The 26952-nt window shown below is 52.3% G+C and overlaps 1 protein-coding gene across 8 annotated transcripts in view; it reads left to right on the top strand.

Annotated features, from left to right (window-relative positions):
- Positions 1-26649, top strand: part of PPCDC (phosphopantothenoylcysteine decarboxylase) — a 28291-nt gene extending 1642 nt beyond the window's left edge. For 4 of the 8 annotated variants that reach the window (XM_019803479.2, XM_019803480.2, XM_019803482.2 and 1 more), the window contains exons 2-7: positions 2044-2195; positions 3389-3597; positions 17215-17310; positions 18181-18309; positions 22215-22383; positions 26274-26649. In XM_019803479.2, the coding sequence (XP_019659038.1) occupies positions 3463-3597; positions 17215-17310; positions 18181-18309; positions 22215-22383; positions 26274-26497 (753 nt within the window). In that variant the 5' untranslated portion in view covers positions 2044-2195; positions 3389-3462 and the 3' untranslated portion in view covers positions 26498-26649. Of the gene's footprint in view, positions 1-2043; positions 2196-3388; positions 3598-7489; positions 7584-17214; positions 17311-18180; positions 18310-22214; positions 23414-26273 lie in introns of those variants that run through there. The other 4 variants (XM_019803483.2, XM_034668031.1, XM_019803484.2 and 1 more) reach the window with 4 other exon arrangements.
- Positions 26650-26952: the final 303 nt, after the last annotated feature.

The following is a 26952-nucleotide window of genomic DNA, read 5'->3' as shown; positions in this document are numbered from 1 at the left end:
GTGGGGCTCGATCCCATAACGCCGGGATCACGCCCTGAGCCGAAGGCAGATGCCCAACCGCTGTGCCACCCAGGCGCCCCCCAAGAGAGAGAATCTTAAGCAGAGTTCACACTTCGCGTGTAGCCTGATGCAGGAGCTCAGTCTCACTACCCTGGGATCATGACCTGAGCTGAAACCAAAAGTCCCACACTTACCCTGTTGAGCCACCCAGGTGCCACTGTCTGGTCCTGTCTTTCTAAGGGATAGAGAACCTGCCATTTTTCTGGCTGTGGGTTACCTGCATGACTGGTGTCCTGGGAGCTTGAGGCTCAGTAATCACAGCCTTCAGCCCTTGTAACCTCTCTGTGTGCCAACTCGTTCTGCTGCTCAGGAGTTCCTATGAGTCCAGCAAAGCGCAGAAAAATCAGGCACTATCTGCAGCTTCCTTGGCTGTGCAAGTACATGGTTCTACCAGGAACTGGCTGGATGAACAGACTTACTGGTTTGGGATTTGATCTTTTTTGAGAATAAACAACTGCCAGGTGTCACACTTCACAAGACTGTTAGGTTGAACCAATTTGACCTTGCTTTCAAATGTTGGTTAAATTATCCACTTTCTGTTACTCAAGTACATATGTCCCCCACCCCCAATACCCAATCCACACTCATTTTTCTCTAAAGGTAGGTAGGCTTTGGTCCGTAGCAAGTCTTGCTCAGCAGGCTAAGTAGTAAATCTTGGACTATATCACCTACTGTGGGGAAGTAATTGAAATCCCAAACATGGCTTCATGCTGTATTTTTTTTTATTTTATTTTATTTTTTTATTTTTATTTTTTTTTTAAAGATTTTATTTATTTATTTGACAGAGATAGAGACAGCCAGCGAGAAAGGGAACACAAGCAGGGGGAGTGGGAGAGGAAGAAGCAGGCTCATAGCAGAGGAGCCTGATGTGGGGCTCGATCCCATAACGCCGGGATCACGCCCTGAGCCGAAGGCAGACGCTTAACCGCTGTGCCACCCAGGCGCCCCTGTATTTTTTTTTTAAAGATTTATTTATTAGAACATGAACAGGGGGAGGAGCAGAGGGAGAGGAAGAAAGAATCCTCAAGCAGATTCCCTGCTGAGCGTGGAGCCTGACTCAGGGCTCGATACCGGGACGCTGAGATCATGCCCTGAGCCAAAATCAAGTTGGCTGCTTAACCAACTGAGCCACCCAGGTGCCCCATGCCCTCAGTTTAATTGATTGCTTTCAGTAACCTCTTTCTTAGGAATGATACCAGCTTGATGTAGAGGAGGCTAGGGGCTGCAGAGATGAAGTTCAGCCTCTAGTTTGGCAGGAATTTCCCTGTCCTGGCACCAGTTAGCTGGGGCGGGATAGGGTCAGGGTTTGAGCTCTGGCAGGTAGGTTTCCCTGGAGAGTCAAGAATGTGCCTCCATCACCTACTGAGGGTGCTAATCAGCATGCTGATCTGGGAAGGGGCTGGCTTATAGGCCCTTTGGACCCTGCCAGTTGCTAACAGGACTCCCCAAGTCCTAGAGTAGATTCATTTCTGCTCTGGGCAAGCAAGGTCCTGGCTGAGGCCCTGATGTAGAGCAGAGACAAACGGAGCTGGCAAATGGAACTTTGGGGGAGTCTTGCTCTAGGGAACTGGTCTGTGCTTAATTCCTGCTGATTAATCCCTGGGTCTGGGCCTCTGGGAGATCTTTCCAGGCAGGAGTGGAATAATAGATCCAGATAGGATCCTCAGCTCATGTGGGTGCGTGCCTGAGTCTTGAAGGCAAATACTGGGCAAAGACGCCCTCGGGAACCAACGAGCCTCTGGAGTGAAGAGGAAGCCCCCGTGGGTGTGCAGCCACGGAGGTAGCCACTGGGTGATTCACAGATAGGGTCCTTCTTGGCGTTTGCCTTGGTTTCCCCTTCCACTGCTGATTCTGTCCATTTTGAATGCATCTTCCAGGACTCTAGTACAGAGAGCCCTTACCGCTGTCTTTCATACATTGACTCAGAAGTTTCTACTGGAAGGAGCTTCAGAGATCACCTGGTCCTACCTCTGTATTTTTCAGATGAAGAGACAGGTCCAGGGAGGGAAGTACCCTGGGCCAAGGTCACACAGCAGCTCAGGAGCACAACCATGGACAGGGCCCAGGGCTCCTGATGCACTCGCCGGGCTTCTGTGCCAGTGTCCTGTGCCCCACGCCCCACCCTGCTTCAGAAGGTACGGTTTATTATTCCTCCAGCAGAGTTTCAGGACCCACCAGGTGCCTGGCTGTTGGCGATTAGACCTGGTCACACATTGAGGGAGCTTGCTGGTGGCAGTGGTGGTGGGGAAGTGGGGAGGGAGAGGCAAGGAAACAAGGAACAAACGGAATCACTAATCACCAGACACGTGCATCCCAGAGAAGGGCCATCTCAAATGATTTCAGGTGTTACTCCTGTCTTCTCAACTCATTACAGATTCCCCAAAGGCAGAGGTGTGTCTTGCATAATTCCTTTGCCCAGTGCTGGAATGTCATTGGCCCTCAGTGATTGTTGCTGATGGAGTGGGTACGTTTTGCTGGCCCAGCTTGCAGAGTGTAGGTTTTGGTGTGTCCCTCAGCTGTATTATCTTGGTTACTCCTAGCAACATCTGAGGGCCAGAGGAAGGAACTAAGCAGCTGGTCCCATGGGGGTGGCCAGCATCCCCTTTATGCTTGTCTCTTCCTGGGCTTAGGTTTGTAGAGTGGTGTCCAGCTTGTTCTACAGGGGCTGTGACAGAAAGGCAAATGTCTCCACTCCGTGGGTCACCCAAGTCCTCCTGTTACCTAGGGTTTACCACCTCTCAGGCATCCCTGAGCCCATCCCATCCTGCTACTCCCTTTAGTCAGTCCATCCTCCTCCCATCTCCACCTCGAGGGCCCCCTCCACCCTTGGCACCAGCACTGTCTTTCTAAAATGAAAACTCACCTTGCCCCTCACCGCCCTTGACACTGCCCTTGACCTGATTGCAACCTTACCTCCTGCCACCCTCCACCTGCCATCACACTTTAGCCTCACTCCTAAGCTGCTCCTTGGGCCCCAAACCTGCCACCCTTCTTAGGCCTCATCACCTTTGTGAAATTATTCCTTCTTGCATGGTTATTTCCTTCTTTCTCTGGGAAATGTACTGGCCCTTCAGGACTCAAGCTCAGTGTCCTTTTTTGGGGTCTCTGACTTCCTCAGACTGTTACTCCTTGGCAGCCACAGCCCTCGGTACAGACCTTCTTCACAACACTGGGCCATATGACATGGTACCTGACCTTCTCGTCAGATCGTATGTTCCCAGCCGCTGGGACTGCTCACCCTTCAGTAACCCCGGCTTCTGGCCCAGGGTACTCAAGACACTTTGGTCGAACATATGAATGAAGTGGGTGCCCCTTATTCTGCTTTTAGATTTTAAGTCCTGACAGAGCCTTGTGGAGGCCCGTCTTGGCAGGCTCCCGGGATTCGAAGCCATTAGAGCCCACATGGAATCCAGTGCCCCTTGTCCGGCTGCTGCACCCTTGGTGAAGAGACAGTTCCATGTTCTCGTGGGTGTCACTGGGAGTGTTGCCGCCCTGAAGTTGCCTCTTCTGGTGTCTAGGCTTTTGGACATTCCTGACGTGAGTATGCTTACTAGACAGCGTGGCAGTCTGATGGTGGAGAGCTGTCGCTCCTGGGGCCAGCCCATTTTTACGCAGTGCACGGGGTGTCTTGTTAATGGTGGTGTTTGTGGAAGCCCTCTGTGTGCATTAGTGTGTAGGGGAAGCAGGAGACAGTGCAGTATAACCGGGAGCTAGACGAGAGGGTGTGGGCAGAGTGTGAGGGGAGACTGGGAAAGGAACGCTGTGCTGAATGGAGGGTGCGGGTTCCCCTCTGGTGACCCCGGTTCCCCGAGGTGCTGGTGTGGGAGGAGTGCCGGTGGGAGAAATGCAGCACATCTGCGGTGTCCCCTTGCTGCCTTGAGCGGCCCACCCCCACTTCGTCTTGAACACTGCGGCTCTATTCTCCCTCCTCGTTAGACACCGTGGCTGTCCTGTCTGTCCAGATGCCCTAGAATGTCAGGGGTACCCCGTTGCCTGCGGCTCTGGCTTCAGACTTCTCCTTTAGGTGTTCAGAGATGCCTGGGGCCACCGCAGTGTATTGGGGGTGAGGGGCACCTCTGTTTTGATCCGTTTTATATTTTTATATATATTTTTATATATTGGGGTCCTGGGGCAGATTCTTCTTCGGGAAAAGTTCAAAGCTTTAAACAGTTTGAAAGCCAGCAGGTACTGACCTCATTTCCTTGTCTGGTCTCCAAGGTCTGTTGAATTCCCACTGCCTACACTCCATCCTGGTGGCCTTTGCTTTGGCCTGGCCCCTGCCAGGCTGTGCTGCCCTCTATTCCTCTGCCTCTTTCAATTCTGCACAAACACTTTACAAGAAAGCCTTCCTGGCTTGCCTCAGCCCATGTGGCATTGCTCCCTTCCTTTTAAAACTCATTTGATGAGGGGCACCTGGCTGGTTCAGTTGTTAGAGCATGCGACTCTTGATCTCCAGATTGTGAGTTCGAGCCCCACATTAGGCATAGAATTTACTTAAATAAATAAAATACCTAGAAAACAAAACAAAACCCAACTCATTTGATGTATTATTTTTTTTAAAAGATTTTATTTTTTTATTTGAGAGAGAGGGAGAAGCAGACTCCCCGCTGAGCAGAGAGCCCGATGCAGGGCTCAATCCCAGGACTCTGGGATCATGACTTGAGCCAAAGGCAGACGCTTAACTGACTGAGCCACCCAGGCGCCTTCATTTGATATATTAAAGAAGAACCTGAGATGGGCAGTAAAGTGGTAAAAACAGGTTTTATTCAGAGAAACTATCACAGTAAGGGAAAAGAGACCTCAGCAGAGAACTGGGCTTGATTCCAAATACAACAGGGAAAAATGGGGGTTTATAGGCAAGGAGCAGGTGGAGGGCCGTGGACGGAAAGTTACTAAGAGGAAATACCAGGAGTAAGGAGGGTTCTGGCTAAACTGTCCTGACAGGATTCTTGGTGCAGGCAGGCCAGGGTGATCAGTCATCACGTGGGGGTTGTTGAGGGATGAGGAGCCTGATCAGATATCCAGGCTGATCAGATATCAAGAGTGGGGGATTGTGGCCAAACCCACTTAACAGGAACCTTGCTCTTAAGGACCAGACCCCAGGATGGGCCCAGTCAAAAAAGTGGCGCAGAGGAGTCTGAGTAGAGTTTGGTCTGGGAGAGAATCTTGACCAAGGTGTGGGGAGTCATAGGTTGCCTTTGACATTGCTCATTACTTTGTTGGGTGCGCTGCTGGGCCCAGGCTGTGCTTTTTTCCCTTATCTGCCCGGTACCTTACGCAGTGGCACAGGTACGTGTACCCAGTGTATCCAGCAGGGGGCAGTGCTCACTTGCAGATGACCATTTCAGGGCTGACGGCAGGGGTGAGAAATTTTTTTTTTTCCCCTTAATTTCCACAAACTTCTACCCAGAAAGTCAACCCCTCACCCTACCCCTCATGCTGAGACAAGCAATGAAGCAGGCAGCCAGGGATGCCAGCCAGGCCAGAAGGGGGAAGGGAGGTGGGTCCTGTCGCTCCTGAGCACTGGTGCTGCTGGGCAGTACCATGTGGCCTGTACCACCTGTGGCTTGCCCCTCACCCCCATCGGCCCAGAACCCTTGGTAGGAGCAGGCTCATTAGACCTGTGAGGACGGGAGGCCTGGAAAGTTTTGTTGCAGGAGTGATAGTGGCTGTCCTCTTGGGAGGGAGGGAGCCATGCAGTTCCCTTTTCCCATAGCCCCAGAGCAAGTGAATTTCCGGACTGGGGGCGGGTGGGGGCAGGGCGTCCTATCCTAGGAAACAGATGGGCAGCCTCCGAGCTGGGGGAAATGGCAGCTCCCCCGCTTCCTGCCATCCCTTGCAGCCAGCACTTACAGGGGTGTGAGGAAAAGGTGGTGTGAAGTGGGGAGGCTCTCTAGCCCACCCCAGGCCCTGGCCTTCTGAGGGGGACAGGCCTTGTCTGGAACGGGAACTTGGCTCTCCCTCGCTGGCTGGAGTCAAGCTGAAAGGCAGCCAGAAGGGCACTGACCTAGGAGGGAGGACTCCAGGACTTAGTTTCTTGGAGCCTGCCTTTCTCATTTAGAATAAAGGTGATTACTGCCACCCATCCCCCCAGGCTCTTGTCACAGCTTGGGGAGGGGACACAAATCAAAGTTTGTTGTCCTGTGCCAGCAGCTAGGCACAGCTCCTGGCACACAGAAACACTTAACAGTGTTTGTTTCCTGTCCTTCACCCTCTCCTTTCCCATTGTCATGTCCTTTGGGCCAGCCACGTGGTGGGGTTGTTGGGGTTGGCAAGACAGTCGATGTGGGACAAGCTGTGGGAGCCACCGTCCATCTGCTCCTGTGAAGGGGCCTGCTGCCCTCTCACTTCTTGGCCAGCTCATCCTGCAGGTAGAACAGCTCTCCAAGGAGCCTGGGTTTGCTTGCTGGAGTCCTTGTGAGGTGTTGGCAACCAGAGGGGGATCCTTGCTTGGCCCAACGCTGTGGTCTCCCCACATTCCCTGATGGTACTGATCTCCCCATTGCCCTCTTTTTGGGTCACCCCCAGGAGCAATCTTTGTCCCTTGGAACGGTCCTTCTCAGCTCTTTGCCTGCATCATGGATTCACATGGGCTTTCCTGAGCTCCCTCGGCATTTCTGGATTGTGGCCAGCAGACAGGCAGCTGAGTGTGGGCTGCAGGGAGCTGGGTGATTCTACAGATCTGGCTCATGACTGCAGGTGTATCTCGTTTTATTGCGCTTTGCAGATACTGAGTTTTCTTGCAAGTCTGTTGGTACCATTTTTCTAACAGCATTTGCTCACTTTGTGTCACCTTTTGGTAATTCTCATAATATTTCAAACTTTTTGATTATTGTATTTGTTATGGTGATCTGTGATCGGCGATTACAGCTTGCTGAAGGTTCAGATGATGGTTAGCCTTTTTTTTTTTTTTTTAGCAATAAACTGCTTTATTTTTTAAAGATTTATTTTTATTCATTTTAGAGAGGAATGGGGAGGGGCAGAGGGAAAGAGAGTCTCAAGACCATGGGGCTGGATCTCACGACCCTGATCACGACCAAGAGTTGCACGCTCAACCGACTGCACCACGCAGGGGCCCCGCAATTTTAATTAAGGTTTGTTACAAGTGGGGGAGGAAGAGGAAGGCATCCTCCAGCCTGAGAAGGCACTTTGAGACTGAAAAATGAGCCACTCCATACCACGACAGAAATTTATTCAGGGAACTTGCCGGTGAGTGGGAGGGCAGGCAGGCTGGGTGGATGACGGTGCAGGCGCTGCACGGCTGCTCTCTGCCGAGTCCAGACCTCAGCGTCCAGCTTTTATAGAGGGAAGGGCATTGCGATGAAGTCAAAGAGTCGTTCTCTAACGCGGTGCCGTCTGTGCCCCACTTGAGGGAAGGTCAGAACAAACCTTCCTGCATTCTGGTCAGGGCAGACATTAACCACCACAGGGCCTGAAACACGTAGCCTGGAGGGAGGTCATTGCTCGGGCACGAACAAGATGGAGAGTCCAGCATGGAGTCAGTGTTGTCAACACTCCTCCAGGTACGTGTGTTGCATTTTTTAGGCATAATGCTATTGCACATATCAGAGACTACAGTGTGGTATAAACGTGACTTTTATATGTACTGGGTAACCGAAAAACTTATTTGTCTAGTTTTATTGTAATACTTGCTTTATTGCAGTGGTCTGGAGCCAAACTCGCAACGTCCCAAGGTAGGCCTCTATTCCTGACTCACCAGTGTATCCAGGTATCCCAGGAGAGCCGTTGGCTAGAGCCAGACCAGGGAGACTGTGGAGGGGTGCTGGAGAGGGGTGGATTTGGCCTCATGACTCACACACCAGCAGTCGGGCAGAGTGGCCACTGCCAAGAATCCTGGGATACTTTCTGTGTGTGGGGGGGAGTTGGATGGTGCGGGCCAGCAGTACCTCAAGGGAGGCAGCCGAGCATGGAGGATTTCTCCTGCTGGGATTCTGGACAACTCAGGTCTTCTTTATGGCCTCAGTCTTCTTAGCCCTGCAATGAAGTGTGTATGGGGTACTGAAATGATCTGTCTCCAAGGCCTCTTCTGGCACTAGTGGGCGAAGATTCTAGAGGTGAGGGCAAAAAGGAATAGGACCCGAAGGCAGCCTCAGAGAAGGTCCTGGGGTGCAGGAACATCACGGTGTTTACAGTTCCACAGTTGTCATGTAATTGGGTGGCAGTTCTGTCCAAGCACCCTCTCACTTGGGTGGAGAAGACGCCTCTCTTGCTTTTGCCGGGCAGGTGTCCTCAGGGCTGGAGCCAGCAGAGGATTTCTGAGGGAGTAGAAAGTCTCCCATTTGGGGAGCTGACAGGACAAGGTTAAGTTTGTTTGTTTGTTTCTTTCTTTCTTTCTAAGATTTTATTTATTTATTAGAGTGAGAGAGAGCACAAACATGGGGGAGGGATGGAGGGAGAAGGAGAAGCAGACTCCCCGCTGAACAGGGAGCTGACACAGGGCTTGATCCCAGGACCTTGAGATCATGACCTAAGTGGAAGGTAGATGCTTAACAGACTGAGCCACCCAGATGCCCCAAAGGTTAAGTTTCTAGAATGCCTGCCAGGACCTTCACCACTGTCAAGGTAAGGGAAAGAAGATCCCACTCATATGCCGTATGAAGTAAATTCTCCTTCTCTGGAGGACCATTTGGCAATGTCTGGAGGGATAGAAAGTGTTCATAGCCTTTGATTCACCCATAGGACTGAGTCCTTTAGGGTACAGATTCACCATATGTCCAAGGATGTTCATTACAGCCCTGTTTATCACTTCAAAGAAAAACAAAACCAAAACTGGAAACAAAACGTCCTAGAATAAAGAGTGCTTCGGTGCACTTTGGGTCCAGTCTCACGATGGGTGAAAGCAGCGGTTCAGAAGAATGGCTGGATCTCGGTGCTGATGCGGGACAGTCCTCAAGATATAGATGAAGTGAACGTGGTATAGGAGTTGGCAAACAGGGGCCCACAGGCCTAATCTGGTCTCGTTACCTGTTTTTGTATGGTCTGTGAGCTAAGAATGGTTTTTACATTTTTTAAGTGATTGAAAAATTAAAAACAATATTTTGAGATAGATAAAATTACATGAAATTCAAATTTCAGTGTCCATAACATTTTATTGGAACACAGCCACATGTTCATCTAAGTATTGCCCATGACTGCAGTCTTGCTACTACAGAGTTGAGTAGTTGTGACAAAACTGAAAATAGTATCTGGCCCTTTAGAGAAAAAGTTTGCTGACCACTTGCATATTGTATGGTTCCTTTTATATGTTCACATATCCGAGTTCGGCCTACAGATTTTCCTCTGGAGGTATTCACCTTTGTGCAGAAATGGGGGCAGGAAGGGAGACTTGCGCTTTGTATCATTCTGTTCAATCTTCATTTTTTAACCTCTGTGTATATTTATTTTTAAAGTCAGTGGGACTCTTGGTGGGAAAGTTATGGAACATTCTTTGTAACTTTATGCCTTTTTTTTTTTTTTTTTTAATGCTCACTGAGAAAAGGAAGCAGGAGAAATGCCTGGTTTGAGGTTTTCCTTTCTTTCTGGGCGGGAGCTGCCTGCTGGCCCTGTGGTCCTGTTGTGGAAATGGGTCCATTCAACAGTACTGCTCTGAGACATTTATTTAGGTGGCTGCTGGTTTGGCCAGCCCCTTCCGTCCCTGGCCAGCTCCGAGAGTGGGCTCTGCTCTCTGCCTTTCGAGGTCCATTCTTAAGAGTTTTCTCTAGCTGGGGAAGGTCACAGAGGGATTGGCAGCTCAGTCCTGCTCGAATGGCAGGAAGGGCTGTTGAGACCAGAACACCAGCTTCCCCATGAGGCCCACTGGGAGGCTGATGGAGAATGGCTTTCCCCACAGAGCCTGGTGGCAAGGGGCAAGAGGGCTGGGATGGCATAGTGAGCTGGATGGGCCCCTGAAGGCCATGTGGTTTAAATGGCTCGGGGAAACCAGGGCCAGAGAAGGAAGGATTTGCCTGAAACCTGCCTGTCCATCCCCCAGCCAGTTAGCTGGCAGAACTGGTGCTTGGGGCCAGGTTTCTTGACTCCTGTCAGCAAGTGAACTTGAGGAACTCAGATCTTGAGCATAGGCATTCTCTGCTCAGGCTGACCATGGCTGTGAGGATGAGAATTCCCAGAATGTTGTGGACTCTTACCTGGTCTGCCTTGCTTCATGGTCAAGGTCATATAAACCATACCTGCTTGCTAGACTGAGTCCTTGCTGAGGGCAGAGCTCCTATCTTACCAGCTGTGGCCCCCATGTATATGTAGGCTCAGTAAATGTTTGACAAGTCAAGACATCGGGTGCCTGGCTGGCTCAGTCAGTTAAGTGTCTGCCTTCGGCTAAGTTCACCGTCTCAGGGTCCTGGGATCAAGTCCCTCGCGGGGCTCCCTGCTCAGTGGGGAGTCTGTTTCTCCCCTTCCCTTTGCCCGGCACTTGCCGCCCCCCCAGCTTGTGCTCTCTCTCGCTCTCAAATAAGTAAATAAAATCTATTTTAAAAAAGTCAAGACATCATTATGAACTGGAACATTATGAGTTGGGACACCCACTCAGCCAGCTGGAACACCCTCAGGGATTCGTTAAGGAGGCTGTCTCCTTCACAGCTCCCCACCCTGTGTGCTAACTGCCCTGGGTACCAAGAGCCCTTTTTCCTAGAGTATACCCACCACCCCCATGCTCAGGTTCGTGTCAACTTCTTGGCTGGTTCCCCGGCTCTGGGCACGGCCAGTGTCAACACTGGTCAGCTTACTGTCAGGGGCCTCTGCTGTGTGTGCCAGTCCAGAGGCCTGAACCTCCACAGCTCTGGGTGCCTTGCCTTGTAGCAGCGTAAGTCATGGCAGGTGCTTCCTCTTAGAATCCTCAGCCTCCTGTGAGGCTATCACTGCCTGCCCTACTAGAAACACCTGCTATTTTCGGGCCACTCAGCTGGGGATTCCAGCTGGGGCTCTCCTTTACTTGTATATGCCAGAGCTGTGCTATCTAATACAGTAGCCACTAGCCACATTTAAATTTAAATTATTAAAATGAAATAAAACCAAAACTTCAGTCCCTCAGTCACACTAGCCACACCTCAAATGTTCAGTAGCCACATGTGGCCAGTGGTGCTGTACTGAATGGCACAGGTGCGACATGTTTCTATCACTGCAGAGTTCTGTTGGATAATCCTGTAAAGAAGTGGTTCTCCACTCGAGCAGTTTTGCCTCCCAAAGGGACACTGGACTATGTCAGGGACCTTTTTGGTTGTCAGACTTGGGCAGGGGGTGCTACTGGCTCCTGGTGATAGTAGGTAGAGGCCAGAGATAGGGTTGGAGGGGGAAATTCAGGCCATGGGATTTGTCTCATCCTAAGGCTATGGAAGTGCTTCTCTTCAAGTCCCTTTGGTAGTCTGCCTCAGAGGCAGCCTGGGCCAGACTAGGCTTAAAAGTAGATGTGGAGGGGCGCCTGGGTGGCTCAGTCGTTAAGCGTCTGCCTTCGGCTCAGGGCGTGATCCCGGTGTTCTGGGATCGAGCCCCGCATCGGGCTCCTCTGCTGGGAGCCTGCTTCTTCCTCTCTCCCTCCCCCCCGCTTGTGTTCCCTCTCTCACTGGCTGTCTCTCTCTGTCAAATAAATAAATAAAATCTTAAAAAAAAAAAAAGTAGATGTGGAGGTATCACTCCCAAATCTGTTTGCATTTCCCCCTCCCTGACTCTCCAGGAACCCCAGATGGAATTGCTAATGTATCATCAGCAGAGAAAAGGAAACTAGACTTGCCAACTGGTTTCAAGAAGGAACCTCTTTAAATGCCGGGCAAATGCAGACAGCTTATAGAATAAGGTCTGGCCAAGCCTTGGTCACACCACACAAAGAAGTTCAGTTTTAAATATTAGATATAAAAACTCTTGGCAGGGGTCTTAACCAGGGTACTAAGCACAGAGCTGCCTTTCAGGAACTCGCCAGTGTGTGGGAGATTGTTTTAATCCCAGGGCTGCTTCTACCAGGACCCATGAGGGGTATAAGAAAGCCAAAGAGGGTTCCTGCCCTTAGGTTTTTCTGCCCTGCCGGGGCTCCTTGGCATTTGCTAGGGGAAAGGTCAGGGTGAATAAGTGAATAGTCTTAGTTATTTAATATCTCAGAAGGTAACAAAACTTGTCCTTTTTTTTTTTTTTTTTTTTTTTAAGTGTGTGCAAACCTAGGGCCTAGTCTTTGGCTCCCAGGACATTTGGCAGATTGAATGAAAATGAAAGAACAAAGCCCATAGGGTTGATGAATGAGACCAAGTGACATCCCTCTAAAACCAGAAGAACGGGTTTGGCGTGCTGGACAGCATGAGGGTCAGGTCACTGCCAAGGAGAGGGAGATGCTTCATGGGGTCAGGGGACGGGCATCGGGAAGGATTGGCTCATCACATACTCTTCACATTACTCTTGAGGTAAAGATATTGGCCCCAGGAAGCTCCCTACATGTGACTGTGTAACCTGGGAGGGAAGCCAGAGGAGGATGGGCTTAGAGACTGGGGGGGAGGAGCTCAGAGGGAAGAGTTCAAGCAGCACAGGGTGGGAGGCTCACCTGGATCCCTGGTTCGACTCCCTGGGGACCAGGGGAGGCTCAGGCCATGAGGGGGATGTAGGCAGAGTTGAGAGGGAGGAGGGAGCCCCAGAACAGGGCCATTACCAAACTGGGAATGTTTCTGACTAGCCCTAGGCACAGTCCGTCCTTTTGAGAACTGACAGGCAGTTTGGGAGTTAGGGAAAGTAGGGGAACTAGATCTTCAGGAAGTAGCTTTCTAGATTCCAGAATAGAGGATGAACTGGGATATTTTTATTTTTTTCTGCCCCTGTCCTGAATTGGGTTATTCTTTTTCTTTTTTTATGATTTTATTTATTTATTTGCTAGAGCACAAACCGGGGGAGCAGGAGGCAGAGGGAGAGGGAGAAGCAGGCTCCCTGCCATGGGGCTCAATCCCAACCTGAGCTGAAGGCAGACGCTTAACTGCTTAACCGCTTAACCGACTGAGCCACTCAGGCTCCCCTGAACTGGGATATTCTTAAGTAGCACATTGTTCAGGGTGGTTGGGAAGCTCTTAGAGATGAAAAACAGGGGTCCCCATGAGGAAAAAAAGGCAGTGTCCAGAAACCTCTATGTCTACCTGGGAAGCTCTCTGTTGAAGGAGATTGGAAAACAGTTAAATGGAAAGGAGGACATGTAACCAAAGATGGAGGTAAGAGCATGCCTCAGAGGCCATCAGAGTGAGCTGAATCTGCCCTGAAACTCAGGACGACCAACAAGGCTGTTACGTATGTTTGGGAAAGGAAAAACGAAAGAGGGCCTGGACTTGAAGTGGTATAATATTAGGAGGGAACAGAAAGAAACGGGAGAGACTCTTGTGTCCCATTTTGTTTCCATCTTTTGAGCTTGAAAAGTCAGGACAAAAGGTGATAGAAGGGACTTGAACCCAAGTTGGGTGATTCATCTCCTGAGCAAATTTCTGTCGGGTTGGTGGCCTACAGGATGGGTCGGAAATAGCAGAGGGCCTGGGGGCTAGAGATGACTAATGTCTGTTCATCAAAAAGGCAAATTACCATAGACGAAGTCTGTAAACCCTTAGAAAAGCTCTCAGAAAGTGGTTGTCCCTGGAGCTTGATCGGGCTCATTGGGAACAAAGCCTAACAATTTCAGTTTATTTTTTTGGACGCAGCGTACTTCTGGATTGAAGTGAGGCCTTTGATAGAGTCTTAGGACATCCCCCTGGACCACCTGCTGGTGATGTCAGCACGTGTATAAGCAGTGAAAGACCCCACTTTGAAAGGGTTCATTCTTGATTCCTTTCTACCTCCCACCCCCACCCCATGGACCTTAGGGAAGGGCTCTGCTCTTGACCTTGTTCTGTTCATGATTTGGTTTGTGTCTCGGGTGGGGGTGGGGGGTTCCTGATGGTGGTGCTGGCTCAGAGGAGGACTGAGATCTAAGGAGCTCTGTGGGCCACCTCTGGAAGGTGGAATTTACCAGGGAAGTGTGACAGGCTGCATCTGGGACCAGAAAAGTAGCTGTGCAGGCGCACAGGCTGGGGTTTGCAGCTTAGCAGCAACATGGTGAGAAGAACTCTCTTGAGCTTGCTGATTGCAAACCCCATCTATGTCAGCAGGAGGATGTGGCTTCCAGAAGAGGTGCTGTGGGCTCAGGCTTCACAGACACTCAGGGGGTGCCAGGGGCGTGATGCTCCGGGTCCCCTGAGCCTGCCCGAATGACAGCAGGCAGGTGGGAGAGATGCCTCCTGTCTCTGAGTTCTTCAGTTCTGGGAGATTCCATTCCATTTCCTTCGTGATTTTTCTCACCTCCGTTTTTCTGTTTTTCTTTCTGCAACTCAGGCAGATTTTGGACCTCTTGAATTGATCTTCTGATTTTCTCATCTGTTTTTCTAACACTATCCTTCCTTTTTATCTTTCTATTCTCTTTTCTGCAAGATTTCTTCTATACTTATACTGAGTTTTTTATTTCACTGTTTATAATTTTAATGTCCAAGAGTTCTTTTTTATTCCCTGAATGTTCATAAAAAAACATGAGCATCTGGTCTCATCTGATCTGCTTTCTACTTCCTTCTGCTTCCATCTTCAAGAAATGTGTGGACATGTCTTACCTGCTGATTTCTGGGGTTGGTTGGTTTGTTCGTGTTTGATTTTATTTTATTATATTTTATTCCTCTTCTCTCCATTCTTGGTTCATATCATTAAAAAAAAAATCCCTTTTATTTTAGTGGGATTTTGGGAGAGAGCAGAATTGAATCTACCTTATTTAACTGAAAGTTTATTCTTTTACTTAACATTTATTTATCTTTTTTTCCCTTTTTTAAAAAGGTTTATTTATTTGAGAAGAGAGAAATCATGGGGGAGGGGCAGAGGGAGAGGGAGAAGCACACTACCCACTGAGCAGGGAGCCTGATATGGGGCTTGATCCCAGGACCCCAGGATCATGACCTGAGCCTAAGGCAGACGCTTAACTGACTCAGCCACCCGCCGCCCCACCTTTTTTTTTCTTAATGTTTTATTTTTAAGTAATCTCTACACCCAGTGTGGGGCTTGAACTCACAACCCCCAAGATCAAGAATCACAATCTCCACCAGCTGACCAGCCAGGAGCCCCAATATATCCTTTTGTTTTAAATGTGTCTTTTCAGACACATTTTGATGTGATTGAGGGTTTTAAAAATCCAGTATGGGAGTCTGAATTTTGATCGGGGAATTTAGCTCAGTATATATTACTATAATTACTATTATGTTAGGACTTCTACCATCTTAATACTTTCTACTTGTCATGTGTTCTTTCTGCTTTTTTTCCCTTTCTGATCCTTTATTGTGTAGCTTGGGTTTTCTGCTGGTTTGAAGGGTTCCCTCTTACCATTCCCCTGTCTTACCTTGCCACTGTGTTGTATCTTGAGAGTCTCAGCACTGTCCTGCCTCCCTCTGCTCTCCCTGCCTATGCTGGTCCCATGTCATCTCCAGGCCTGAGTTCTGTGGAGAGAAGGCTGCCCTGTTCATCTGCCATCTTGTTCAGAGCTGTCCTGGAGGGGGCTCCAGTGCTCAGCGGGAGTTTGGTTTAAATGACCTTTAAAAAGGTCACCGAGGGGCGCCTGGGTGGCACAGCAGTTAAGCGTCTGCCTTCGGCTCGGCGTGATCCCGGCGTTATGGGATCGAGCCCCACATCAGGCTCCTCCGCTATGAGCCTGCTTCTTCCTCTCCCACTCCCCCTGCTTGTGTTCCCTTTCTCACTGGCTGTCTCTATCTCTGTCAAATAAATAAATAAAATCTTTAAAAATAAAAAGGTCACCGAGGTTTTGTGCAAGTTCTGGGGATGATAGATTTTAAGAGAGAGTGAGGGAGAGTGGACATGTCTGAGAGCTCTCTGGTAGACTTAGGAATAGCAGACCTTCTGAAATACCTCATTCTGCCCCATTGAGACATCTGCTCCCTGGTCCCAGCTTTCCTCTTATGTGCTGTGCGGAATGCTGTCGCTGTGGCAGGATAGGCAGGAAACAGAGGAGGAGGGGGGCCTCAGTGAGATGATAGGAAGAGATGGGGCTACTGTGAACTGGCATGGGCACACCCTATCCCAAGAGGCAGCCATGACGCAACACCACCATTATCAAGTAGGAATGTGGGCGCCAGAGTGCCAGAGTTTTTAGTTTTTCAAGAGAAGCCAGGAAATTGGATTTTCTATGTGAAATCTCCCGATCTGTATATATTGGCTCAAAAATGTTTATAACCTCATACAGGCCAAGTAGCGTGTCTGCAGGCTGATCTGGCCTACATGCCACAGGGGATTCCTGTTCTAGCCAGTTCATGATTCTGTCCTTGTCACCCTTGACTCTTCTGGCTCCTGGATAAATGTCCCCCAGAGATGTGATTTTCTGCGCCTGTCCCCTCCCAGCCACTTCTTCAGAGCTCGTTTACTTTGCCAGCATGTTGGTTCAACACCTCATTTTACGAATGATGGTACCTGGTCTCGAGCTGTCCACACTGCGGTGCGCTGTTTCTCGCAGCCATTTGCTCTGCTGAGCGCCCTAACCGTCCCCCTGTTTGCATTATGATTACTTGTGAATGAGGAGTGTGAAGGTAAACTTTATTCTTGCCCCACGAGTGTAGGGCACACAGGTTGGTTTTTCCTGGAGTCTGCAACGAGAGCCTACGAGGCCTTGTTCCTAGAAGTACGAGAAGGGACTCTGCCTTATTTTCTTGCTGGGGCCTGGATGCAGCCACCGCGTGCCGGGCCCCAGCGCCAGTGCCTCGGCCTGCAGAGGGCAGGGTTGCCGTGTGGATTAGAGCTCAGGACCTGCGAGCCTCTGCGGGGTGGCCCCTCTTGGCCTGCATGCCTTCCTGTCTGCCTCTGCCTCTCGGCCTGAGCGGCAGGAGCCTGCAGCTTTATATGCACTGGCCAGTTGGTGACTCATTCCTCAGCAGCCCCTCAGATAGGGAAGTGAAACGGCCACATCTGGTGGGGCCTGACCTTTGGGTGACATCGGAAGTAGCTATGCAAACATGGGGCTCACTGCCGAGGAGGGAGAAGTCTTTTCCTCAGCCAGGCTGTGAAGAAAGCACTTGCCTTGCCTGGGTCCGTGTGGCCTCCAGGCCGGTGGCTCTGCTAACAGTTTCCTTTCCCTCTCCCTCCCTGTCTCCATTTTTTTCTCGGTGACAGCTGGAAGTAGCAGTGGTCACAACTGAGAGAGCCAAACACTTCTACAGCCCCCAGGACGTTCCTGTCACTCTCTACAGCGACGCTGATGAATGGGAGGTCAGTGCGTGGGGGCCCCAGGGCTGAGCTCCATCGCGTTTCTACCAAAAGGACAGGAGTGTCCTCCCTGCAGCCCATGGTCCTGGAGGCCAGAGCACATGGGCCAGGCTCAAGTCAGTGGTCAGGGCCCTCTGGGCAGAGGCAATGAGGAAAACATCTGTCTAGCTTCTGGCCCACGGGAGGCCCGAAGTCTCCTCCCACCCCAGGCAGAGCTCAGCCCTGGCCCGGTGCCTCAGGTTGAGTGTCCTTGTACTTATCTGGGCTGATGAAACCACAGAGGAGCTCTGTTCCCACCACCCTTGTCCACGTGGCTCCGAGTGTCAGGGCCGTCAAGAGCGCCTCGCTTCCCACGGCCGCTGGGCTCTGCTTCTGCTCTCCCGCAGAGAGGCAGGCACCGGCCGATCACCAGACGTCGAGTGTGGGCCTCACAGGGGTGCCCTGCCAGGCATTTTTAAACATTCTCAGCCTAGAACATTTCTGGCTGGCCTGTCTTCTCCACCCCACCCCCTCCATTCTCGCCGCCCCAGAGCCCTTCCACTGGCTTGGACAACCCAAGCATCCGCCTCAAGCAGACAGGCCAGGAGTTCCCTGCCAGATGTCAGTTCTCTTGAAAACCAAACCATAAAGGGAATAGCTTGGAGAGACAAGGGGCGTTTGTTTCCTCAGGCCTGGTTTCTCTCAGGCTGTTGGCTCCGTGGCCAGTGCTCACCAGCTTCGCTGTGAGAGGGAACAGCCGTGGACTTGGGCAGGGGCTGCTCAGGTGGTCTCCCTCGGTTTCTGACTTAGGTATACCTGGCCCACGTTGCCCCTGCCTCCCTCTGCCCTGAGAGAGTAGCCAGCTTAATGGCCCCATTTCTTTCCCTCTGCCAGATGTGGAGGTGCCGATCGGACCCCGTTCTCCACATTGACCTGCGGAGGTGGGCGGACCTCATGCTGGTGGCTCCCCTCGATGCCAACACCCTGGGGAAGGTAGCCAGTGGCATATGTGACAACTTGCTTGTGAGTGACTCTGCCCTCCTCTCTCCCTGGCCTCACTCCCGGTTTGCTAAGCTGCAGACTGCCTTTGTAGGGGGTTCTTGCCTTGGAATTCTGGTAGGCTGATTTGCCCTGAACACTGTCCCCCTGGGCCCCCTCCCCTCCACCTGGTGTCACCTGTGTTCAGGCTAGTGGACTCAGCGTGTGTGTGCTCTCTGAGGGTGTCCACCTCTCACCTGCCCCCTGACACTCAGCTCCTCTCCCTCTGTCCCTCATTCATGCACTGCCCTCCATGTGCTTTTCCATTGGTCTCCCTGCCCGGCCCCGCTGCCTGCCCCCTAGCCCTGCCTTCTCCCTGGGATCTGGATATCCACATGGGTGATCTGATAAGAATGTTTACTTCCTCATGGATCTCTTGTGCACACTTATCTCTCCTGTAGCATTGGCCACAAGGCAGAAATGTGGTTTTCCTGTGTGTTAGGGAAAGTTTAGAGGGGAAGGGAGGAGAAAGACTGGGTGAGAGGTGCCAGCTGATGGCTGGTGGAGGAGAGGAACAGAAGTCCAGCTGCACAAAGTGGGGATTGTCCTCGGCGTAAGCTCCCTCTGTCCTAAAGGCCTCATTGATATGATCCTCCTGGGAAGAGCTAGGTGTATGATCTCTCTCCTCCCTCCCTCTCCATTATTACCCCGCATCCCTCATGCGTCGAGCATTTCCCTAACATGAACCGGGCCCCATGCTGAGGGACACACAGGACATGGGGAGCTCACAGTCTGGAAGGAGCGGGGTTTTGGTTGCCCACGCAGGTGAGAAGGGAGTATGCTCTGGTGTGTGGTACATTCTCCGGTGACCCCAGTCCCTCCTATGTGCTGGGCATATAGTAAGTGGTCAATAAATACTGTATGTAAGAGGCCATTAGTCACTCTACTTCGGCAAAGAGCAAGGAGATTTTCAGAGTTTAATAGGATGAAGAAGTGAATAATGAAGCTGAGTCACAATGTTGGGGGTCAGATAGGAGGTTAGTCTCCTTTCATACTCATTGATGGGTACATAAGGCACTTCTGGAAGAATCCGCTAATGATTGAAGCATCATTTGAATAAGAGCACAGGGTGACCAGAAGAAGAGTGACACACCGATTATGTGGCCAGGAGCAGGGGTAGAGAGTACAGAGAAGAGCGAGCCTGGGGGTGGTGTTATTCAGAAGGCTTCCCAGTGAGGCTGGTGCGTGGCTGACCGGGCAGTTGGAGCATGTGAGGCTCCTGGCCCCTTTCACCTCTGTAGGCCTGAGTGGTGTGTGACCTGCACCCTCTCAGCAGATCTCCAGGCTCCCCACCGGCTGGTCAGTCAGCACCAGCTGATGTGATGAAGCACATTGACCTCTAGGAGCTATGCCCCAGGCTGGGCTGGCTCTTGGAGGGCTCCCTTCTCCCCCTGCAAAGCTCTGCTCCCCCTCTTCCTTCAGAGCTGCCCCCACTCCCTGAAATCTTCAGGGTTCCCTCCTCCTGAGTTGGCTGAGCAGTGGAATATGTTCCTAGGACCAGTCCCCAGGCCGTTTGCCTCAAAAGGTTTCACTTGAAGGTGGAAATATTTTAAGGAATTACAAATCTCATATTAAATTAATTAATTAATTAATTAATTTATTAGAGAGAGTGAACGAGAGAGAGAGCAGGAGTGAGGGGAGGGGCAGAGGGAGAGAGAGAAGCAGATTCTCCACTGAACGGGAGCCCAACATGGGGCTCGATCCTGGGACTCTAGGATCATGACCTGGGCCAAAGGCAGAGACTTAACCGACTGAGCCACCCAGGCGCCCCTCTCATAAAGTTTAAGATGTCGTCATCCTTGCTCCATGGCTCTATCCTCACTCAAAAGATGTTTTGTCCTTTTATCCCAGGAAAGATTGCCCTGCTGCCCCCTTCCTTCAGATGCCCCTCTCCAGTGTCCCGAACTTGGGTACCGGTAGAGCGGCATGCTAGGTGTGAGCCTGTGCGCCAGGCTGCTGGGCCCTTGGCCTGGGTGAGGTGCGTCTCCATCCGCCCTCTGGCCCACTCGGGCCCTGGACCTTTCTTTGTGCTAAATAGCCAAGCAGAGGGGCTCCTGGCGGGCTTAGTTGGTAGAGCATGCAACTCTTGATCTTGGAGTCGTGAGTTTGAGCCCCACATTGGGTGTGGAGATTACTTAAAAAATAGCCTAGCGGAACCAGAAAGAGGAGTGACTTTCCTGGGTCACCAGTCTAGCTGGGAGCTGGTCTCCTGATTGGGATCTAGGCCTCCTCTCTGCCCAGGCAGCTTCCCAGGGGCAGAGCTTGAGGTTCTGAACAGAGCATTGACCAGACAGACCCGACCGTGGGAACTGATACCTCTTCTCATCCCTCCGGCTGCCAGAAGGTTCAGAGGAGCTGTGGTTTGTCTGGGAAGGGCTGAGCTGCGAGGTGAGGAGGGAAGAGCTAGGGAGGCATGGGACATGGAGGTATTGGGTTTGTCCTCTGGTTGTTGGTGTGCTTTGCTTTGGAGATGCTTAGAAACCCCAGGCCAGCCCCCACCACGCTCCACACACAGTCAGGGGGCTCTTCTAGGTATGTTCGTGACTTGTACAGAAGCGACAGGTGGCACGGGGCCAAGAGGAAGTGTGACTGAAACTGTCCACTCAGCCTGGTTGCCACATTGAGAGGAGTTGGTGGGAAGCAGACGCTGGCGTCTGGGCTTACCCAAGCAGCCAGGTCCTGAGGCTGCGTGCCGTCCGCTTCCTTCCTGTCCCCAGGAGAGGGCAGGGGCACCGAGAGGGGCGGGCATCGGCTCTAGCCTGTTCACGGCATTGTTTTCTGGACTCGCCCTTCTTTTCCCAATTGGGCTGAGGGGGTGTGCCGACCTTTGTCGCCCCAAGGGGCCCGCAGCTGGGGAGGAGGTGCCGGAGCAGTCAGGGCACAGGGGAGCACCTTCCTGGGGGCCCCAGAGCTTATTTCTCCCCCAGGCAGCCCCTGGCCCATGGAGCCTGTGCCCGTAGTAGTCCTAGGAGCTACTGTTTCGGGAGCCTGTCCTTGACGCCAGGCCCTTGTGAAGAGCTTGAAGAATTTCCAGCCTCTGTCCTTACAACCGTCCAGTGAGGGCGGCTTTTGCAGAGAGGAAGCTAAGACTCCCAACATGAAATTACTCCTCCAAGTTCTCACGGCTAGAAGTACGAGTAGATAGCACAGGCGGGATTTGAACCCGGGTCTATGTGATTTCAGAACCCGCTGGGCGGGTGGGTCCCTTTCACAGCTCCTCTGGTGTGTGACTTGGTGGGATGGCCTGGAACTCGGGAGGTGGTGAGGCTGTGTGGGGCGGTGGAAACCCCCGGAGGTGGTGCCCAGAGCTTCATGCCCTGGCTCATCGTCTCCACGGGGTCTTGGGGAGTGCAGTTTTTCCGTCTGCGGCACAGACAGCACCTTCTTTACAGGGCTGCCGTGAGGTGCGTGGGGTACTGTGTAGGCGAGATGTGGAAGGCGTTCTCACCGCCATGCTTTAGTCGGCCTCAAAGTAGAGCCGGTGTTGGGGCGGATGGGCCCCACCCGGTGAGTGGTCTGGGCTTTTGCTTTGGGGGTAACTGTGGAGCTTGACTTCTGCTCCCCTGGCTGGCTTCTCCCACAGTGGAGAAGCCTCGTGCTTTGGCTCGGAGAGAGCTTTCTGCACAGGAGTGGGGGGCTCTGCATGGAGGTGGCTGGGCCATCGCGAGTGTCGGTGGACGACCTCCTGTGTGTTAGGCCCTGTGCCGGCACCTGTGGGGAGGTGGAGAGGCTGAGGAGGCACGAGACAGGGGGACACGGACAAGTCACACCCAGTCATCCCAAGCCCTCTGGTTGTGACAGAGGAAGGTGGGTAGGATTTGGGAGCGCTGGGGAGGGGTGGCGGGCAGAGCAGCAGGCACCCACCTGCCCCACCCCTCCCTTCCTCACAGACCTGTGTCATCCGGGCTTGGGACTGCCGCAAGCCCCTGCTCTTCTGCCCAGCGATGAACACTGTCATGTGGGAGCACCCCATCACCGCGCAGCAGGTGGGCCAGCTCAAGGCCTTCGGCTATGTCGAGATACCTTGTGTGGCCAAGAAGTTGGTGTGTGGAGACCAAGGTGGGCATCTGGCCAGGCTCATAGCCCATCCCCACAGCCCAGGGTCACAGAAGGGCCCAGCTCTGGGGTCCGATCCGGGTCTGCATCCCAGCCTTTTTGACCTCAGGCAAAACCGTTCTCTGGGCTCTGTTTTCTCGTCTGGGAAATGGAAGTCATAATTCCTCTCAGAGATGGTAGGATTAAACGAGATAGTGTACGTCAAGTGACTGGTGTCCCTGGCACTCAGCCCGTGTACAGTTCATGATGGCTGCTGTGACCGTTCCTGGGGCCTGACCTGGGGGTGCCTCGGGAGGGATTTGATGGGTCTGGCTCCTGCTGACATGGTCCTGGCCTTCAAGGCTCAGTTGAGCTTTGGGTGGAGCACTCAGGGGAGCATTGAGCAGGGTGGGTGAGGGCTGGGCCCCTGCCTCAGTCTGCAGGCCACAGCAGAACCTTGCTCCCTAGGTCTAGGGGCCATGGCTGAGGTGAGCACCATTGTGGACAAAGTGAAAGAAGTCCTCTTCCAGTGTGGTGGCTCTCAGCAGAGTTGAACCCAGGATTTCTGTCGTGTGTGTCCCTCTGCACTCAGCGTGTTTTCAGGCCAAGTCTATGAGGAAGGTGGACTTTGGCAAAATAACGGTGAAGACTTCTGCATTTACTGGGGAGGGGTCTGGCCTGGGCCTGCTCCAGAGCCTCCCTGGGGCCTGACTTGCCTCAGGTTCAATAAGACCAAAGGCCCAGGTCCCAACTTCTTTCCAGCTAAGAGATGCCTGCTTTCCAGAACCCTCCTCACCTTTCCCTGGGATTGGCACAGCAGGCTGCTGTATGTCCCTGTGCTCTGGGAGGGGGACTGAGGGATGACAGAGAAACCTTGATTCTCCCTGGTGCCTGGGAGCCGCTTCAGCTCCTTGGTGGGCTGCCCGGACACCGTGCAGGGTCAGAGAAGCCTGTGACTGGCAAGACGCCGGGATTCTCTGTAGACCGTGCTGGGAGATCGAGGGCGCTGGGGAATAAGGGAGCACTGGCGAATAAAGAAGAGTGACTTTTAGGAGTCTGTGTCCTTCCTTTACCCCTGTCTGTGGTCTCGGAGATCAGGGGCATTGCTTGGTGTGGCTGGGGAAGGGTTGGGGCTGACAACTGACCGGTGTGTCTTCCTGCCAGTCTCCTATGGTGGGTAAGGGCAGAGGGCTCTGAAGCCAGAGAGACCCTAGCTCAAGTCCCAGCTCGGCCATGTGCTCGCAGTGGGACCATGGTTCAGGGCTTGGCCTTTCTGACTCTCGCTTTCCTCATCTTGATGATCCTGCCCTCACGGAGTTGAGAGGATTGAATGAGGTTACGTATGCAAGATACCCGCCTCCCTGCCTCTTACATGGTAAGTGTCAACTAAGGGGAAGTTAAAGCTAGATATGTGTTCATACCAGTGAGCTTTGCTAACATTTACTGAAATAGACCCTCTCATTTTGGGAAAAGTAAAATCCCCAGCCCTGAGCTGACGTGGCCTTTATGCAAATGACAGGCACACAGCCACCGGGGTTGGAACCTGCCCTGGAACCTAGGCCCCTTGCTTCCCGATGTCTTCATCAGCTTTGCTGCTCCTGAGACTTGGACCTGGGTTTCTGAGCCTCCCCTCTGACCCCACCCAACGCATGCAGGAATGCGGGAGGTAGACTCCAGAGAGAAACGTGTTCTGCCCTAGAAACCTCCTCCATCCTGCCTTTGACCTAATTGCTGTTTGGTGGCTGTAGTGGGGAGGGGCTTGTGTGCCTGTTTGCCGCTGAGGCTGGGGCTGGCTTCCTGCCTTCCAGGCCAGGGGTGAGTGGGCACTGCATGCATGCCCCTGGACCACTGAGGGTAGAGGTTACATTTGAGGGGCACAGTAAGCCTGCTGGCTGGGACCAAGGCTTCCAGGCGTCCAAGAGCCTTTATCTCTATAGCACTTGACTTAATCAAGTGACCCTTTGGGATAAAATTGCCTTGGGGTAATAAAGAAAATCTGCCTCAAACGGTAGCATCCCAGACCAACCTCTTTGGCTGGTTTGTGGGTTGAGGTATGGGGAGGGCCCGGATAATTGAAATTCAGAGACAATCCCAAAGTTCCACTTAAATGGTTTCCAGCGCCCCTCCTTGTGTCCACATTGCCCTTTCTTTCCCTCAGCAACCTGCTAATGAGTAGGGAGGCTCTCCAATTTTAACAGAAACTGCTACCATTGACTGCAAGACCTCGTGCTGGGTACTTTAGGGAAGACAGCTGCCCAGCAGACCTGCTGCACGATGTAGATGCCAGGTCTCGAAGGGCACAGGAACAGAGGGGTTGATAGGCCTCTACCCAATACCTCTGCAAACAGCTGTGGCCCCTCAGAGCTGGACTGAGGAGCCTGTTGGCTGGAAGGAGAGATGTCCCCCGTGGACGTGGGCCAGCTGGAGGCTCCATCCCTGGGGTCCACCACTCCGTCACTGCAGTCCTGCGTCCCTGTTGCCCATTTTGAGTGGGGGTCTGGATGAATGGGTTGGGGCTGGGGCTGAAGAGTGTTCCCTGAGCCTCTGAGGTTGGAGTTAGGAGAGGGCAGTTAGCGTCAGGCCGCACCCGCCTGGCCCCAACTGCAGGGGAGCGCTGAGGGGAGTGGCAGCCACAGCTCACCTCCACCAAGAGTCAAAGCTCTTCAAGTGGTCAGCATCGAGTTAGAAGTACTTCTCAGTGAAGATGCTAGTTTCTCTCAACGTTTTTATCGAATTCTGGAAGTTTGACAAAATAGAACTTTTGATTCTGAAATTCACACTCTTGTTCGGCAGCCTGGAGCCTGTCTGGGCTGCTGTGGCTACTGCTGGTTGACAGGCACGAGACTCCAAGCCAGGGCCCACCCCCACACAGGGCTGTGACCCTCCGATTTCTCCCTACTGCCTCAGGGTAAGGCCTGCCTCCTGGGCAGTACTCCTCTTGGCCCTCCGAGCTGGCCCCTGCCTACCCTTCCAGCTCCACCCCTATCACATGCCGCCATGCAGGGCTCCCCGTCGTCTTGCCAGACTGGACAGCCTTGACAGCCCTGTTGCTTCTTACCTCTGCGCTTGCTGCCACTTTTACTGGAAGGCCATTCTTCACCTGGCTGACTCCGACTCATGCCTCTGATATACCTGGGTGCCTCCTCTTTTGGAAAGCCTGCCCTGGCCGACTCGAGCTGGATCAGGTGGTCCTTGCCCAGGTTCCCGTTGTGCCCCCTCTTATTTATTATAACACGGGATTGCAATTGTCTGTTAAATGGCTCTCCCACAGGGTGGGACTTGTCCTGTTCCTCACAAAGCCCGGTATGTCATTCCAAGCTTCTTGTACTGACAAAAAAAGGTGTGTGTGTGTGTGTGTGTGTGTGTGGTGGGGGGAGGAGGAGCAGTCCTGCTCCTTTCTGAGCAAGACACACAGCCTAGGAGCCATAAAAGCAAAGACTGATAAATTTGCCCACAGAAAAATAAACAATTCTGTCTAGCAATAGCCCAAAGGCAAGGTCAAAAGACATACATGGGAAAATTCTCTGCGGCTCATATAACAAAGGCCTAATTCCCCTAATATATAAAGAGCTCTACACTGATTCAAAAAAGACCAAGAATACAAAAGGAAAGTGAGCAGAGGATAAAAAATCAAGTCCACGTGTGTATATGCACACACGCGTGCGTGCGCACACACGCCCACATGGTTCTTAAACATAAGCTACTCAGCCACATTCGTGGGGACAGTGACACAAAGCAAACCGCACCTCAGCGGAGGTTTTCGTCTGTTAGATGGATGAGGCCGAGGGGCCGGGCACCCGCTACCTCACTAGGAGGACTGTAGGTTTGATACAGCCTCGCTGCAGAACAATCTGGAAATACCTATCAAAATTGCGTATGCACTTTACCCTCTCACCTGGCAGTTCTACTTGCAGGCATCCGCCCCACGGGTCCGCTCGCACCTAGGACATCACGTCTGAGTGAGGCTCTCCGTCGCGGCTTTGTACGTGCCCGTGGGAGGCTGGGAGCACCCTCGCTCTTGCACAGCAGGAAACGGGCCGGATCCGGTAGGGCTGCTCCTGCACGGGGACACGACGCAGCCACAAGACGCGTGTGGGGAAGCCCTCTGGGTGCCCGTGTGGGATACCGTCTGAGATGACGTTGCTACACAGAAAATGCCAGACACAGAAAACGGTCTATTCCGCGCTAGCCTGTGCGCCAAACAAGCGAGGGGCGGAAAGGAGGACGTGTTCCCACTGGCTTGCAGATGCATCGAATACCTATTGAAAAATAAACAAGAAACCAGTCCGCTGTTTGCGTCTTGGCGGCAGAACTGGGGGGTTGGGAAAGGTGGGAGACGGACTTCAGTTTAAGTTGGGGGGCGGGTGAGCATAGTGTCTACCACAAAGGCCGTAAATACACACATTTTGAAAAAGGGTTCCTTCTGTCCTTTATCCAGAAGTTCCTAGGCAGAGAGTTAATGCCAAAAGGCTTGGCAGGGGCTTCTGGAGATTTCCATCAAGGCCTTTGGAGTAGAAATGGGTCTGTTTTTCTTGTCGTGAGCTAATAGAAGAGGAGGACTTTTGATTACCCCTGGGTGCTACTTAGAAGCCT

The sequence above is a fragment of the Ailuropoda melanoleuca genome, chromosome 9 (assembly GCF_002007445.2).
Source record: "Ailuropoda melanoleuca isolate Jingjing chromosome 9, ASM200744v2, whole genome shotgun sequence".
Lineage (NCBI taxonomy): Eukaryota > Metazoa > Chordata > Mammalia > Carnivora > Ursidae > Ailuropoda > Ailuropoda melanoleuca.
This window is presented reverse-complemented; position numbering and strand designations above follow the sequence as displayed.